At 42.6% G+C, this 15323-nt stretch overlaps 1 protein-coding gene across 2 annotated transcripts in view; it reads right to left on the reverse strand.

Moving 5' to 3' along the window:
• Positions 1-15323, reverse strand: part of rab27b (RAB27B, member RAS oncogene family) — a 117315-nt gene that overhangs the window by 39252 nt on the left and 62740 nt on the right. For both annotated transcript variants that reach the window (XM_059989712.1, XM_059989711.1), the window contains exon 2: positions 12129-12300. In XM_059989712.1, the coding sequence (XP_059845695.1) occupies positions 12129-12281 (153 nt within the window). In that variant the 5' untranslated portion in view covers positions 12282-12300. The remainder of the gene's footprint in view (positions 1-12128; positions 12301-15323) is intronic.

The raw sequence follows: 15323 nt of genomic DNA on the forward strand, positions 1-15323 counted from the left end.
GGTGATCTCATTGAAACCTATTGAATGACGAAAGGTCTGGATAGAGCCTGAAGACACACAGTCAATGATTCAGGAACAGCTTCTTCTCATCTGCCAACTGATTTCTGAATGGATATTAATACTATAAACAGTATCTCACAACTTTTTAATTTCTGTTTTTCCGCTACTTATTATTGCATTGTACTGCTCCCACAAAAGTTAACAAATTTCACAGCATTTGCTGGAGTTATTAAACTTGATTCTGAACCAGCCTGGCCATTCTCCTCTGACATCTTTCATTAACAAGGTGTAGCGTTAGCCTACTGTTCCAATGACCTAGGTTCAATTCTGCTGTTGTCCATGAGGAATTCATACATTCTCCCCATGGTTTCCTCCCACATTCCAAACAGGTACAGGTTAGTAGGTTAATTGTTCACATGGGTGTCGCTGGCTCTTTGGGCCTGAAGGGCCTGTTACTGTGCTGTATCTAAGATTAGATAAGATTAGCTTTGAAAAAGGATCTAGTGCTTTTATATGAAGAATAAACTCCTCTCAGCTTTCCAGCCGGGTACAGGATTTCATTTTAACAGATGTTTTGATGACAAACTCTGCCACCTTCATCAGGGTTGATGCCTGGGCATGTCTAGTCCGGTGGTACTTGTACCCCTGTCGTTTCTCCCTTCTGATTGGTTAGTCCTCATCCAATCAGGTTTCTGCTGTCCCACCTTGTTTACAATGGAATTCCAGTTCTTACAAATACAAAAAGAGAAATACTGTATATTAAAAAAAAAGTGAGGTAGTGTCTAAAGATTCAATGTCCATTTAGGAATTGGATGGCAGAGGGGAAGAAGCTGTTCCTGAATCACTGAGTGTGTGCCTTCAGGCTTCTGTATCTCCTACCTGATGGTAACAATGAGAAAAGGGCACGCCCTCGACACTGGGGATCCTTATTAATGGACGCTGCCTTTCTGAGACACTGCTCCCTGATGATGTCCCAGGTACCTTGTAGGCTAGTACCCAAGATAGAGTTGACTAGATTTACAACCATCTGCAGCTTCTTTCGGTGCTGTGCAGTAGCCCCTCCATACCAGACAGTGATGCAGCCTGTCAGAATGCTCTCCATGGTACATCACAGAAGTTTTTGAGTGTATTTGTTGACATGCCAAATCTCTTCAAACTCCTAATAAAGTACAGCTGCTGTCTTGCCTTCTTTATTAAGGACGAAATAGTGGCACATCTAGATGGCAGAAATAGGATTAGGCCGAGCCAGCATGGATTTACCAAGGGCAAATCATGCTTGACTAATCTGTTGGAGTTTTTTGAGGGAGTAACAAGGATGTTAGACGAGGGTAAGCCAGTAGATGTTGTGTACCTAGATTTTCAGAAGGCATTCGATAAGGTGCCACATAGGAGATTGGTGAGTAAAATCAGAGCTCATGGCATTGGGGGCAGGGTTTCAACATGGATAGAAAACTGGTTGGCAGATAGAAAGCAAAGGGTAGCAGTGAATGGGTGTTTCTCAGACTGGCTGGAGGTGACTAGTGGGGTACCACAGGGCTCTGTATTGGGACCACAGCTCTTTACGATTTATGTCAATGATTTAGATGAGGGCATTGAAAACTATATCAGTAAGTTTGCTGACGATACTAAACTGGGTGGCAGTGTGACATGCGAAGAGGACGTTAGGAGAATACAGGGAGACTTGGATAGGCTGAGTGAGTGGGCAGATACTTGGCAGATGTCATTCAATGTGAATAAATGTGAAGTTATCCACTTTGGAAGCAGGAACAAGAGGGCAGAGTATTGTCTGAATGGTTAGGTAAGGGAGAAATGCAAAGAGACCTAGGAGTCCTAGTTCACCAGTCAATGAAGGTGAATGAGCAAGTGCAACAGGCAGTGAAGAGGGCAAATGGAATGTTGGCCTTTGTTACAAGGGGAATTGAGTACAAGAGCAAGGATGTTCTTTTGCATTTGTACAGGGCCCTGGTGAGACCACACCTGGAATATTGTGTACAGTTTTGGTCTCCAGGTTTAATGGAAGGACATTCTGGCAATTGAGGAAGTGCAGCGTAGATTCACTAGGTTGATTCCTGGGATGGCAGGGCTGTCTTACGCAGAGAGATTGGAGAGATTGGGCTTGTACACGCTGGAATTGAGGAGATTGAGAGGGGATCTGATTGAAACGTTTAAGATAATTAAAGGATTTGATAGGATTGAGGCAGGAAATATGTTCCAGATGTTGGGAGAGTCCAGTACCAGAGGGCATGGATTGAGAATAAGAGGTCAGTTATTTAAAACAGAGTTGAGGAAGAGCTTCTTCTCCCAGAGAGTTGTGGAGGTGTGGAATGCACTGCCTCGGAAGACGATGGAGGCCAATTCTCTGGATGCTTTCAAGAAGGAGCTAGATAGATATCTGATGGATAGGGGAATCAAGGGATATGGGGACAAGGCAGGGACTGGGTATTGATAGTGAATGATCAGCCATGATCTCAGAATGGCAGTGCAGACTCGAGGGGCCGAATGATCTACTTCTGCACCTATTGTCTATTGTCTATTGTCTATTTATAACTACATTGATATGTTGGGGCCAGGTTAGATCCTCAAAGATCTTGACACCCAGGAACTTGAAGCTGCTCACTCTCTCCACTTCTGATCCCTCTATGAGGATTGGGATGCGCTCCTTTGTCTTACCCTTCCTGAAGTTCACAATCAGCTCTTTCGTCTTACTGATGTTGAGTGTCAGGTTGTTGCTATGACACCACTCTACTAGTTGGCATATCTCACTCCTGTACGCCCTCTCATTACCACCCGAGATTCTACCAACTATCAGCAAATTTATAGATGGTATTTGAGCTATGCCTAGCCACACAGCCATGTGTATACAGAGTAGAGCAGTGGGCTAAGCACACACCCCTGAGATGTGCCAATGTTGATCATCAGCAAGGAGGATATGTTATCATCAATCCACCACAAATTATGGTCTTCCGGTTAGGAAGTCGAGGATCCAGTTGCAGAGGGAGGTACAGAGGCCCAGGTTCTGCAACTTCTCAGTCAGGATTGTGGGAATTATGGTATTAAATGCTGAGTTATAGTCGATGAGCAGCATCCTGATGCAGGTGTTTAGGTGTTTGTGTTGTCCAGATGGTCTAAAGCTGTGTGGAGAGCCATTGAGATTGCATCTACTGTTGACCTATTGTGGTGGTAAGTAAATTGTAATGGGTCCAGGTCCTGCTGAGGCAAGAGTTCAGTTTCGTCATGCCCAACCTCTTAAAGCAATTCATCACTGTCGATATGAGTGCTACTGGGCGGAAGTCATTAAGTCATTATTCTTCTTAGGCACTGGTATAATTGTTGCCTTTTTGAAGCAAGTGGGAACTTTCACCCATAGCAGTGAGAGGTTGAAAATGTCCTTGAATTCTCCTGCTAGTTTGTTGACACAGGTTTTCAGAGCCTTACCAGGTACTCCATTGGGACCTTCCGCCTTGCGAGGGTTCACTCTCTTTAAAGACGGCCTAACATCGGCCTCTGAGATAGAGATCACAGGGTCTTTGGGTGCAGCAGCGATCTTCACAGCTGTAGTTGTGTTCTCCCTCTCAAAGTGTTCATAGAAAGCGTTGAGTTCATCCGGTAGTGAAGCATCGCTGCCATTCATGCTATTGGGTTTCACTTTAAGGGGAGCAATATCTTGCAGACCCTGCCAGAGTTGCCGTGCATCCAAAGTCACCTTGAACCTCGTTTGAAATTGTCTTTGTTAAAACTCTTTTCCTCTAGTTTTACTTCAATGGTTTCCTTTACTATATGATCCCAAAGGTCATTCGTGCAGCACAGTAGTTTTGTGCCATTAAAGTCAATCCTATGGCCATTGTGAATGCAATGTTCTACTCACACCAATTTCTCTGGGTAACCCAAGTGGATACACCTCCTGCTCTCCTTGATGTGGGTTTCCACCGTGCATCCTGTCTGGCTTTTGGGACCGCCTGGTGGAAGGCAGCCATTGAAATAAAACCAGTACATGGCTGAATGCCTGAGAAGAGTTTTTTCTTCAAGATTAGCTTTATTTGCCACATATGCATTGAAACATCAAAACCCACAGTGAGATTCAACGTCTGCATCAAATCAAATCAATAAGAATTGTACTAGACACCCCACAAGTATTTCCATGCTCCTGCTGCCAACAGAGCTAACTAACCCCAACTGTACGTATTTGGTAGGAAACCCGAGCAACCAGAGGAAACCCATGCTGTTAAGGGGAGAAAATTCAAAATGCTTACAGGCAGCAGTGGGAATTTGACCCCGATCTGTGATGACTTGATGCTGTAAAGTAAAGCGCTAACTGCCACAAGTCTAAAAGCAGAGAGAAAATGTGGCAGAGGTAAACAATAAAATGCAAAATCATAGCGATGCAGATTGTGAGATCAAGAGTCCATCTTATCATACTGGGGAGCAATTCAACAGTCAGTTAACGGTGGGACAGAAGCTGTCCTTGAGCCGAGAATTATATATATACTTCAAGGCTTTTGTATCTTCTGTCCACAGTTTTTCTCTCGGGGTTGGGGAATCAAGAACTAGATTAATATTGGTATTGGAGTTGGTTTTCTCATTTTTATTGATTTATTCATTCATTCATTTAGTTAGATGTAGCATGGAATAGGTCCTTCCGGATCTTTATGCCACCCAGCAGTCCCACAGTTTAATCCTAGTTACATCACGGGACAATTAACAATGACCAATTTATCTACTAATCAGCACATTTTTGGACTATGGGAGGAAACCTGGAGGAAACACACGCTGTCATGGGGAGAATGTACAAACTCCTTTCAGACAGCTGCAGGAATTGAACCTGGGTTGCCCGTACTGTAAAGCGTTGTGCTAACCACTACACTACCATGCTGCCCTTTATTATTGTCACACACACAGTGAAAAGCTTGTCTTGCACACTGTTCATATGGGCCAATTCATTACACTGCGCATTGAACTAGAATAAGGCAAAACAAGAACAGAATTCAGAATAAAGTGGAAAAGTGCAGTGCAGGTAAACAATAAAGTACAAGACCATAACAAGGTAGATTGTGAGGTCAGAAGTCCAACTTGTACAGCATCCGGACGGTAGTTGTTGCAGACCCCCTCCCCAGTAATTGCTAGGCAGAAAACAAGTGGTATTATGGTTGACAGCACATTTCTGCAGCTTTGATGGACTCAGGGTCTGGACTATGTATGCTGTATATGTTTTAGATAGCTGTGTTTTACTGATATCCTGTATGTACTTGCTATCTTGTATGTGCGAGGACTAGGTCTCCTGTTCTGGTGTCGCCTGTTTACAGTCAAGAGAGAGGCGTCAGAGCTGCGGTACGCTACCAGGGGCGTTGTGGCGCGGTATTCAGGCTAGAGTTGGTGCTGCCCACCCCCACCCCCCCCCCAGTGTTTGCTTGGCAGAAGACGAGCCCTGTTGTGGTTGCCCGCAGATTTCTGCCACTTGGGTCAGGACTTTTTAATTGCACGGCTGTATCTTAATGAAATCGTTATGCGCTTGGCTATCTCGTAAGTGCTTTGAGCTGTGTGACTGTTGGTTATGTGCCCTGCACCTGGGACCGGAGCAAACACTGTCTCATTTGGCTGCATTTGTGAGTATTCATATATGGCAGAATGACAACAAAATGTGAATTCAATTGAAGAGGTCCAGTGAAAAGAGTATGACAACTGGGTTATTAATAATTAAAAATTAATTTTCAGTGCAGGCTTATAGCAAGGCAAATGCCTGTGCTAATATAAAGCTCACATGGATTGTGAATAGAACAAACTTCATGCAGTGTGTAATGGTTGTGAACACCTTATGATGAAATTCACCATGGGTAACGTCAGGAGATTTCTTATGGTTTTCCAGGTATAGACATCTACACTACATCACATTCTCTTCTGGGAGCTTTATGTAAACTGAGACAGGAAAATGCCTCACTTCACATTCATATTTTAAAATAACCATACTGATGTACTTTAAGGTAGTCATAACCCGAGGGAGTAATGAGGATAAGATCCCATTATCTAATAAATGCTCCCAATGGAGTGCATCTCAAATAGCCTCTCATGAGCAAGAGCAGCTCCCGGCTTTCACGTGTGGCTTAGCTCCTAAGCCCAATGGAACCATCTCTACTGACTGGAGAAGGGGAACAGGTGGGCTATTGGGGCTTTAAAACCAGCTGCACCTTAAAACCAGTGGCTTTGGGCAAATGGGGGTCATCAGGATATGGCTGGCAGCTCATTGAGGAGAGGGAAATCTCTGATCTCAAACCTCTGCTGCCTTGCAGCTATACCCACTCATGGGAAAGGCTTCGGGAGTAAACCCCAACGAAGAATCTGGAGCTGAATCACCCAAGGAAGCCCAATGTTGAGTTCAATGCTGAATGGCAACTTATGTGATGCCAGTGGTGCCAAACTGTATTGATCGCTGCCGCTTCTTTGAACTCATCAGCTGCATGGAGAGAGGGAGCCTGCTGCATGGGCGACAGCTTGCTCTCTATATCATTTTACCCTGGCTTGTGTATTAAATATAGAAGTGAGGGTGCAGCATCCATAGTGGACTTCATCCAACAGAGGACCTCTCTCAAAACTGTACTGAAATATTTGAGGCCTGGCAACCTTTTATTAAATAATTTCATATGATTTGATTTATTGCTCTTCCAGTTACTTTCTCGAAATGTTGGATTTGATAAGAAAGTCTCTCTTTTTTCTTGCTTTCACTCCCAGTATGAGCTGCACAGTTCCTTTTTTTTTATTTTCTATTTTTTGTTGTTTTTTTTGTTTACTGGGGTTTTTTATGTACATAAAAATTATAAAAGTTTCTTTATCTTATTTCTTCTTTTCATGGAATGATAAGAGGAAAATCAATTAGCTTAATCTTTATTATATACTATTTGATTAATACTATGTATGGTCTTGATAATGTTTATTTTACCTTTTATATAAACTTATCGATATAGATATTTGAGATAATTCTCCTCTTGAATATATATATGTACTTTTTTCTAATTAATAAAGAGATTGTTAAAGAAAAGAAAATAAATATTTGAGGCCATCTATCCAAAGAATTATGGGAGAGCAAGATTTGCATTGCAAATTTGGGAATAATGGAAGTTCTTCTATTACCATTTCTCAGGGATAACTAGGCAAATTGTTACGGCATTGATATAATCCATGTTCCATTAATGGATAAAAAGGGCCGCAGCTGACAGAGTCCTGAGCACCATAGACTATTTTATAAATGCAGAGAAAATTAAAAAATCTGATGTGCACTCCTTCTGCACAATTACCTAATGGTTAATTTGCAGGTTGAGTTGGTGGTGAGGAAGGCAACTGCAATATTAGCATTCATTTCGAGAGGATTAGAATACAAAAGCAAGGATATAACACTGAAGCTTTATAAGGTGCTGGTGAGGCCTCATTTAAGACCATAAGATATAGGAGCAGAGCCAGGCTATTCGGCCCATCGAATCTGCTCTGCCATTCAATCATGGCTGATCCAATTCTTCCAGTTATCCCCACTCCCCTGCCTTCTCCCCATACCCTTTCATGCCCTGGCTAATCAAGAACAGATTTCTGCCTTAAATGCGCTCAATGTCTTGACCTCCACAGCCGCTCATGGCAACAAATTCCACAGATTTGTGACGCTCTGAGTAAAGTAATTTCTCCACATCCCAGTTCTAAATGGACGTCCTTCAATCCTGAAGTTGTGCCCTCTTGTCCTGGACTCCCCTACCATGGGAAATAACTTTGCTATATCTAATCTGTTCAGGCCTTTTAACATTCAGAATGTTTCTATGAGATCCCCCTCGTTCTCCTGAACTCCAGGGAATACAGCCCAAGAGCTGCCAGACATTCCTCATACAGTAACCCTTTCATTCCTGGAATAATTCTTGTGAATCTTCTCTGAATCCTCTCCAATGTCAGCATATCCTTTCTAAAATAAGGAGCCCAAAACTTCACACAACACACTGATTGTGGTTTCATGAGTGCCTTAGAGCCTCAGCATCACATCCCGGCTCTTATACTCTATACCTCTAGAAATGAATGCCAACATTGGATTTGCTTTCTTCATAACCGACTCAACCTAAAGGTTAACCTTTAGGGTATCTTGCATAAGGACTCCCAAGTCCCTTTGTATCTCTACATTTTGAATTCTCTCTGCATCGAAGTAATAGTCTGCCAGTTTATTTCTTCCACCAAAGTGCATGACCATGCACGTTCCAACATTGTATTTCATTTGCTACTTCTTTACCCATTCCCCTAAACTAGCTAAGTCTCTCTGCAGTCTTTTTGTTTCCTCAACACTACCTGCTCCTCCACCACCTGTCTTTGTAGCATTGGCAAATTTAGCCACAAATTCATTAATCCCATAGACCAAATCATTGACATACATCGGAAAAAGCAGCAGTCCCAACACCGACCCCTGTGGAACTCCACTGGTAACCAGCAGCCAGCCAGAATAGGATCCCTTCATTCCCGCTCTCTGTTTTCTGCCAACTAGCCAATGCTCCACCCATGTTAGTCTGAAAATCCAAGTACACTACATCTATTACATCTTCTTGTCTACCCTGCTTGTAATTTCCTCAAAAAACTGCAGTAAGTTAATCAGGTAGGATTTTCCTTTCAGGAAAACATGCTGGCTTTGGCCTATTTTGTCAGATGCCTTCAGGTACTCCGTAATCTCATCCCTAACAATTGATTCCAACAACTTCCCAACCACTGATGCCAGGTTGACAGACCTACAGATTTCTTTCTGCTGCCTCCCACCCTTCTTAAATAGCAGAGTAACATTTGCAATTTTCCAGTCATCTGGTACAATGCCAGAATCTATCAATTCTTGAAAGATCATTGTTAGAGCCTTTGCAATCTCTGAAGCTACTTCCTTCAGAACCCAAGGGTGCATTCCATCAGGTCCAGGAGATTTATCCACCCTCAGACCATTAAGCTTCCTTGGCACATTCTCAGTCATTATTTTTGCTGCACATACTTCACTTCCCTGACACTCCAGAATGTCTGAATGTCAGGTATACTGCAGATGTCTTTTCCATTGTGAAGACTGATGCAAAATACACATTCAGTTCCTCTGCCATCTCTGTATCGCTAATTACGATATCTCCCATGTCATTTTCTATTGGTTCTATACCTACTCTCGACTCTCTTTTACCCTTTATATATTTATATACTCCAAATACATTTGGAATATTGTGAGTAGATTGTGGCCCATTATCTAAGAAAGGATGTGCTGACATTGGAGCGGGTTCAAAGAAGGTCCACAAAAAATGATTCTAGGATTGAAAAGCTTATCATATGAGGAGTGTTTGTTGGCTCTGGGCCTGTACTCACTGGAATTTAGAAGTATGAGGGGTGACCTCATTGAAACCGATCAAATATTGAAAGGCCTAGATAGAGTGGATGTGGAGAGGATTTTTCCTATCATGAGTGAATCTGGGACTAGAGGGCACAGGCTCAGGAACAGAGGGGTGTCAATTTAAAACAGAGATAAGGAGGAATTTCTTTAGCCAGAGGATAGTGAATCTGTGGAATTCATTGTCGGTGATGGCTGTGGAAGCCAAATCATTGAGTATATTTAAAGAAGAGGTTGATAAGTTCTTGATTAGTCAGGGTGTCAAAGGTTACGGGGAGAAGGCAGGAGAAAGGGGTTGAGAGAGATAATAAATCATCCGTGATGGAATGGCGGAGCAGACTCGATGGGCTGAATGGCGTAATTGTCTTATGGTCTATTTCCAACAAGGGTCTAAATACCAACTGTGGTCATTCACTGAGGTTAAGACTCTCATCTTTTGTTCTTTCTTGTCCAATTTTATAAGCAGCGAGTGTTTAACCATCTTTCTGGACACTGCCAATTATCAGAGAACATAGATCAATATAGCACTGCATAGGCCATTCCACCCACAATATTTTGCCAACCTTGTGAACTACTTTAAGAACAGTCTCACCTTTCCCTCCCCCACAGCCCTTCATATTTTCTTTCATCCATGTGCCTGTCTAAGAGGTTCTTAAATGCCCCTTTTGTACCTGTGTTTACTACCACCCCTGGCAGCATGCTCCACCAACATCCTCTGTGTAAATAAATCTATCTCCAACATTCTTTCTATGCTTTCCTCCCAACACCTTAAAATTATGCCCTCTTGTATTACCAATTTCAGCCCTGGGAAAATGTCTGTTATTTCTTATTTTAACTTAAGAGTTTTTTAAAATATATTGCAATGCTATGCTGCGCAAAACAACCAACTTCACAATTTCAGTGATAATAAACCAGATTCTGATTCCGATTCCCAGTCCTATCTGCTTGCAAACCCCTCGATACCCTTAGTGAACGATCACCTGTCCCTGTTCTGAAAGCTCCCTGTAGACCAGTCCGGTCAATCCCACCCCTTTTCCATTACACCTGACCTAAATAACGCTCTTCCTCAGCTTATCCAATAGAACATTAACCCGGCACAGCAGCGTAGCGATTAGCATAATGCTTTATAACATGAGCTCTGTGTTCAGTTCCCGCCACTGTCTGTGAGGGGCTTGTCCACTTTCTTTGTGACAGCGTGATTTCCTCCGGGTGCTCGAGTTTCCTCCCACATTCCAAAGACATACGGGTTAGAGTTAGTGAGTTGTGAATCATGACGACACTTGCAGGTTGCCCCAGCACATCGTTGGTCTGTGTTGGTCATTGATGCAAACAATGCATATGATTCTATGTTTTGATGTCTATGTGACAAATAAAGATAATCTTTAATTTTTAACCCGGTTGTAAAACCTGATTGATTCTGTTTCCTCCGTTTTTATAAGCAATGGTTCTTGGACCACTTTTTAGCGTAGTTTCGATCTGTCTGTGTACTGTCTAATTAGTTGACAATCTTATGATAAAATCAAAATATATCTTTTTTTTGTCATTTACTTAAAGATATAGCACAGGACAGGCCCTTCTAGCCCAACGAGCTGCCTTGCATAGTTATGCACCTATTTAAACCTAGCTTAATCATGGGGCAATTTACAACTACCAATTAACCTACAAACCAGTATGTCTTTGGACCATGGGAGAAAATCAGAGCTCCTGAAAGAAACTCACTTGCTTATGGAAAGATGTACAAACTCCTTTCAGAGGATATTGGAATTGAACTCTGAACCTCGATGCCCTGAGCTGTAATAGCATGATGCTCACCGCTACGCTACCATGGCCCCTCAAGTACATTTAGTTACATCTTCCTTCTTTAACCTAGATTTGGGCATTTCAGGTTGAGTATTCCTTAACAGAAATTCCAAAATCAGAAAACATACAAAATCCAAAATTCTGTTGAGCACCGACATGCGATCACAAAATTCCACAAGGAGCTGGAAAAGTTCCCAGGCAAAGCACAGGTATGAAGTGATACGAAGATCTCGATCGTGTATTGAAAGCGTGGATTCATCAGTGTCAGAGTGAACATGTGCCACATAATGGTATGCTGATCATGAAACAAGCAAACATCTATCACGACGCAACGAAAGTGAAATTAATTGTGAATATTCAGCAGGATGGTTGCAGAACTTTAAGAAAAGGCACGGCATTAAATTTTTAAAGATTTGTGGTGATAAAATGACTGCTGATCATGAAGCAGCAGAGAAATTTAGTGATGAGTTTGCCAAGATCATTGCTGCTGAGAGTCTAACACACCGAACAGCTGTTCTGTACATACTGTATGTGTGAAGAACAAGTGTAAGAGAAAGACTGCTGACCAGAAGCACATAAATTCAGAAACAGAAATGATAGCGAACCCGAGCTATCTCATTATATAGTGCCCATTAAAAACTACTTGCTCCCCTTGGAAGTTTTCATTTTTTTTTTGTTTTACAACATTGAATCACGGTGAATTTCATTTGGCTTTCTTTGACACTGATCAACAGAAAAAGACTTATCGAGTCAAAATGAAAATGAAGCTTTAGAAAGTGATCTAAATTAATTACAAATATAGAACACTTTGTAGAGATTTGTTTTCATGGAGGTGGGTGTGAATATTTTTTATAGGCACTGTATATTTCAAAATACAGAAAATTTCAAAATCCTAAGCAATTCTGGTCCTAAGCATTTCAGATATTCGATTACACCTGGAACAGTGGGAAAATAAGCAATTACTTACCAGTCTCTTTTCCCGGAAGTCAATCCCGACTGTGGTGACAAACTTGGGGTTGAATTTATTCTCTGTGTACCTATAGAGAAATGTGGTCTTGCCAACCCCTGTATCTCCGAGAGCTAGAAGCTTGATCAGATAATCATAGTCCCCTTCAGTCATAGTGCTAGCCTCGTTAATCCTGTAAAAAGCAAGTCAGAAAGTACTGGTGTTGAGAAACAGAATACTTCAATGCAAGACAGAACATTCATTCTTTAGCATTCATCCTTATATTCATTAATAAATATGATGGATTTGATTCATAGGGACACATCAGGACCAGTACATTTTGGCCCAACTAAACAGCTGCCAAAATTAGCTGAAGCTTCATGGAAAGAGTTTTTAAAAAAATGATAAACTACTCTCGAACTGAGAAACAACTTCTGTGTTTAAATAAAATAGAAAACAAGTTAAAATGCTACCAATACCTCTACGGTACTATAAAACTGTGTATTAGGTTCTAATAGTTATTGAGGAAAGAATTCATTCGCTGTGTTCTTTTGATTGACTGTAAATGAACAAAATCAGTGCACACTCCTAGTGCAGAAATGGACTGCCGACATACAATGCCTTTGCATCCTCCAAATCTTCATTTTCATTGTAACATTCGAGATGACATGGAGGAAGGTAGAAGATTGGGTTTGGGAGGGAAAATGATGGAATGGCAGGTGGGCCAGATGGGCTAATTCTGCTCCTATATCTTATAGTCTAACAGTCAAAGATTCAGGAAGAGCTTCTTCTCCTCTACCATCAGATTTCTGAATGGATGTAAGACTTATGAACACCACCTCACTGCTTTTTTTTTCTCTTTTTGCACTATTTCTATAACCTTTGTTAAATATAAATATAGTAAATGTAATTTACAGTTTTTATTATATGTATTGCAATGTACTGCTGCAATGCATAACAGCAACATTTCATGAGATATGCTGGTGATATTAAACTGATTCTGTTTCTGATTGTCAATACCTTTGTAATTCCTAACTTGTTGAAGTAGTGAAATCATTTCATTTTCACTCCTGGCCATTTCTGGCATCTCCAAGCCTGAAAGCTTGAAACCACAGTGAGCAAAACGGTTCTGAATTGCCTTGTTGCTTATTTAATCACTGTTTTTTGAACTCAAAGACACGTAGCTGAAGCTGTTTAAAAACTGATCACTCTAAGCTTGGTGTAGTGTTTAACAGTCACACACATGCACACAACAAATGTTAGTTAGAAACTGTTCAGCACCAGTCTCCTGCCCCAGTTAAGCAGCATAATAGTCCAAATAAATGAAGGAAAGCCCGGATATTTTCTCTATTTAGTTTTTTGTTCTTTTAAGAGATCTCCCAAATAAATGACTGCCCCAATTAACCAATTATCTGGAATCCACTGTAATTACAAATTTCACTTGCTGACAAAGATATAAGGTCACTCGCCCTAGGAGCTACAATTTTTAACTAAAATGATTTTTTTCAGATAGAGGTGAGGGCATGGTACACCCTGCCAGGGATGGTGGTAGAGGCAGAATAGGAGGGGGTGATGTCAGTGGTCAGGGTTTTACACAGAGTGATAGGTGCATGGCTTGCTGGGGTAAGGCACTCCTGAGAACATGAGCTGGGGCGAGGCATACTGAGAACGTGAGCTGGGGCGAGGCATACTGAGAACGTGAGCTGTAGAAACCATGAAAGCGAGTCCACAGGTTGTGGAATCAGTTTAGTGTGAGTGAAGGTATCCATGTTGGTTAAGGAGCCTGATGGGTCAGGGTAATAACTGTTCCTGAACCTGGCGGTGGGCGTCCTGAGGTTCCCGTACCAACTTGCCTCAGTGGTGGGGCCCCTGATGATGGATGCCACTTTTCTGTGCCAGTGCTCCTTGTAGATGTCCTATTGCTGCAGGGTTTGTTTTTACATACTTCTTTGAACAAAGTTATAACATCAGTAGTTCTCCAATTATATGCCTCAATTTCCTCAAAATGGGGGTGTAACATTATTTCTCTCTCCATAAACGATTCACATCTTAATTTCTTCATCCATTTTGCCCCCAAACTCTCTGAGCCAGGTTTTTGACTGATTGTGGCGACCCACTTCCTAGCGCACTCGAACCGGCTCACAAAAGGCCAGCGCGCCGGCATGAAGGCCAGTCCCAAAAGGGCGCCAGGTCTGCTTCACCAACAAAGGGAAAAGCCCGCACGGGACTGTGAATACGTGCCCCCTACAGCATCCGCATGTGGGACAGGACTATGAATACGTGCCCCCTACAGCATCCGTGCCCGGGGAGGGCGGGATCAGGGAGGCTTTAAAGCGAGACCGCGAAGTTCGAATAAAATCTTTTTTAACTGCAGTTTACCGACCCCGTGTCGTTATTTCAGCGCTGTGTGTAGCACACCGCTACATGATAATGAGTTGCCATCCTATCACACACTGCCTTGTTTAGCACTCTTTCTCTCTTTGATCTCCCTGTGGTCAGATACAATCGATCACAACAGGAGCACACAAATCCTTGGGGACATGAACTGCTCCGTTGAGACTGAGGAGTTCCACCAGAAAATTGTACGCTGCAGCCATATTAATGAATACGCACAGTTCGGAGGGGTGCCGCGGTAGTGCCGCGCTGTCATGGCTCAGGGCATCGGAGTTTGAAGTTCAGTTCCGAGTTCATATGCTCTCCCTGTGGAACATGTGGGTTTCCTCCAGATGCTCCACTTTCCTCCCACAGTCCAAAGACATGTGAGATAGTAGATCATTGATTAGCTGGCTGGTGGGATAACGGCATCCGCACCAGACTTCAAGGCAAGTGCTCCAGGAGTCGAATCCGGATGACTCTTTGCCCGCTTCCATGCTGGGTTGAGTAGCAATTATCCTGTGAGTATGAGGCTCTTCCCACTGGTCGGGGTGCCGATCAGTATTGTGTAAAGCTGTCTAGGTGATGCACAAGACAGGGCAGTATGATATGGAGAGCAAGCCGTTGCACATGCAGTAGGCTCCCCTCTCCATGAAGCTGACGAACCCAAAGGAACAGAAAAGACCGATGATGGTTTGGCACCAATGGCTTTGCAAGTGTTGCCCGTCAGTATTGGGCTGCCTTAGCGACTCCAGCTCCAGATTTTTCCTCTGGGTTTACACCTGAAGCCTTCCCCATGAGCAGGTATGGCAGCAAGGCAGTAGAAACAGTTCCACCCGGCTT

This window comes from Hypanus sabinus, chromosome 14 (genome assembly GCF_030144855.1).
Source record: "Hypanus sabinus isolate sHypSab1 chromosome 14, sHypSab1.hap1, whole genome shotgun sequence".
NCBI classification, from domain to species: domain Eukaryota; kingdom Metazoa; phylum Chordata; class Chondrichthyes; order Myliobatiformes; family Dasyatidae; genus Hypanus; species Hypanus sabinus.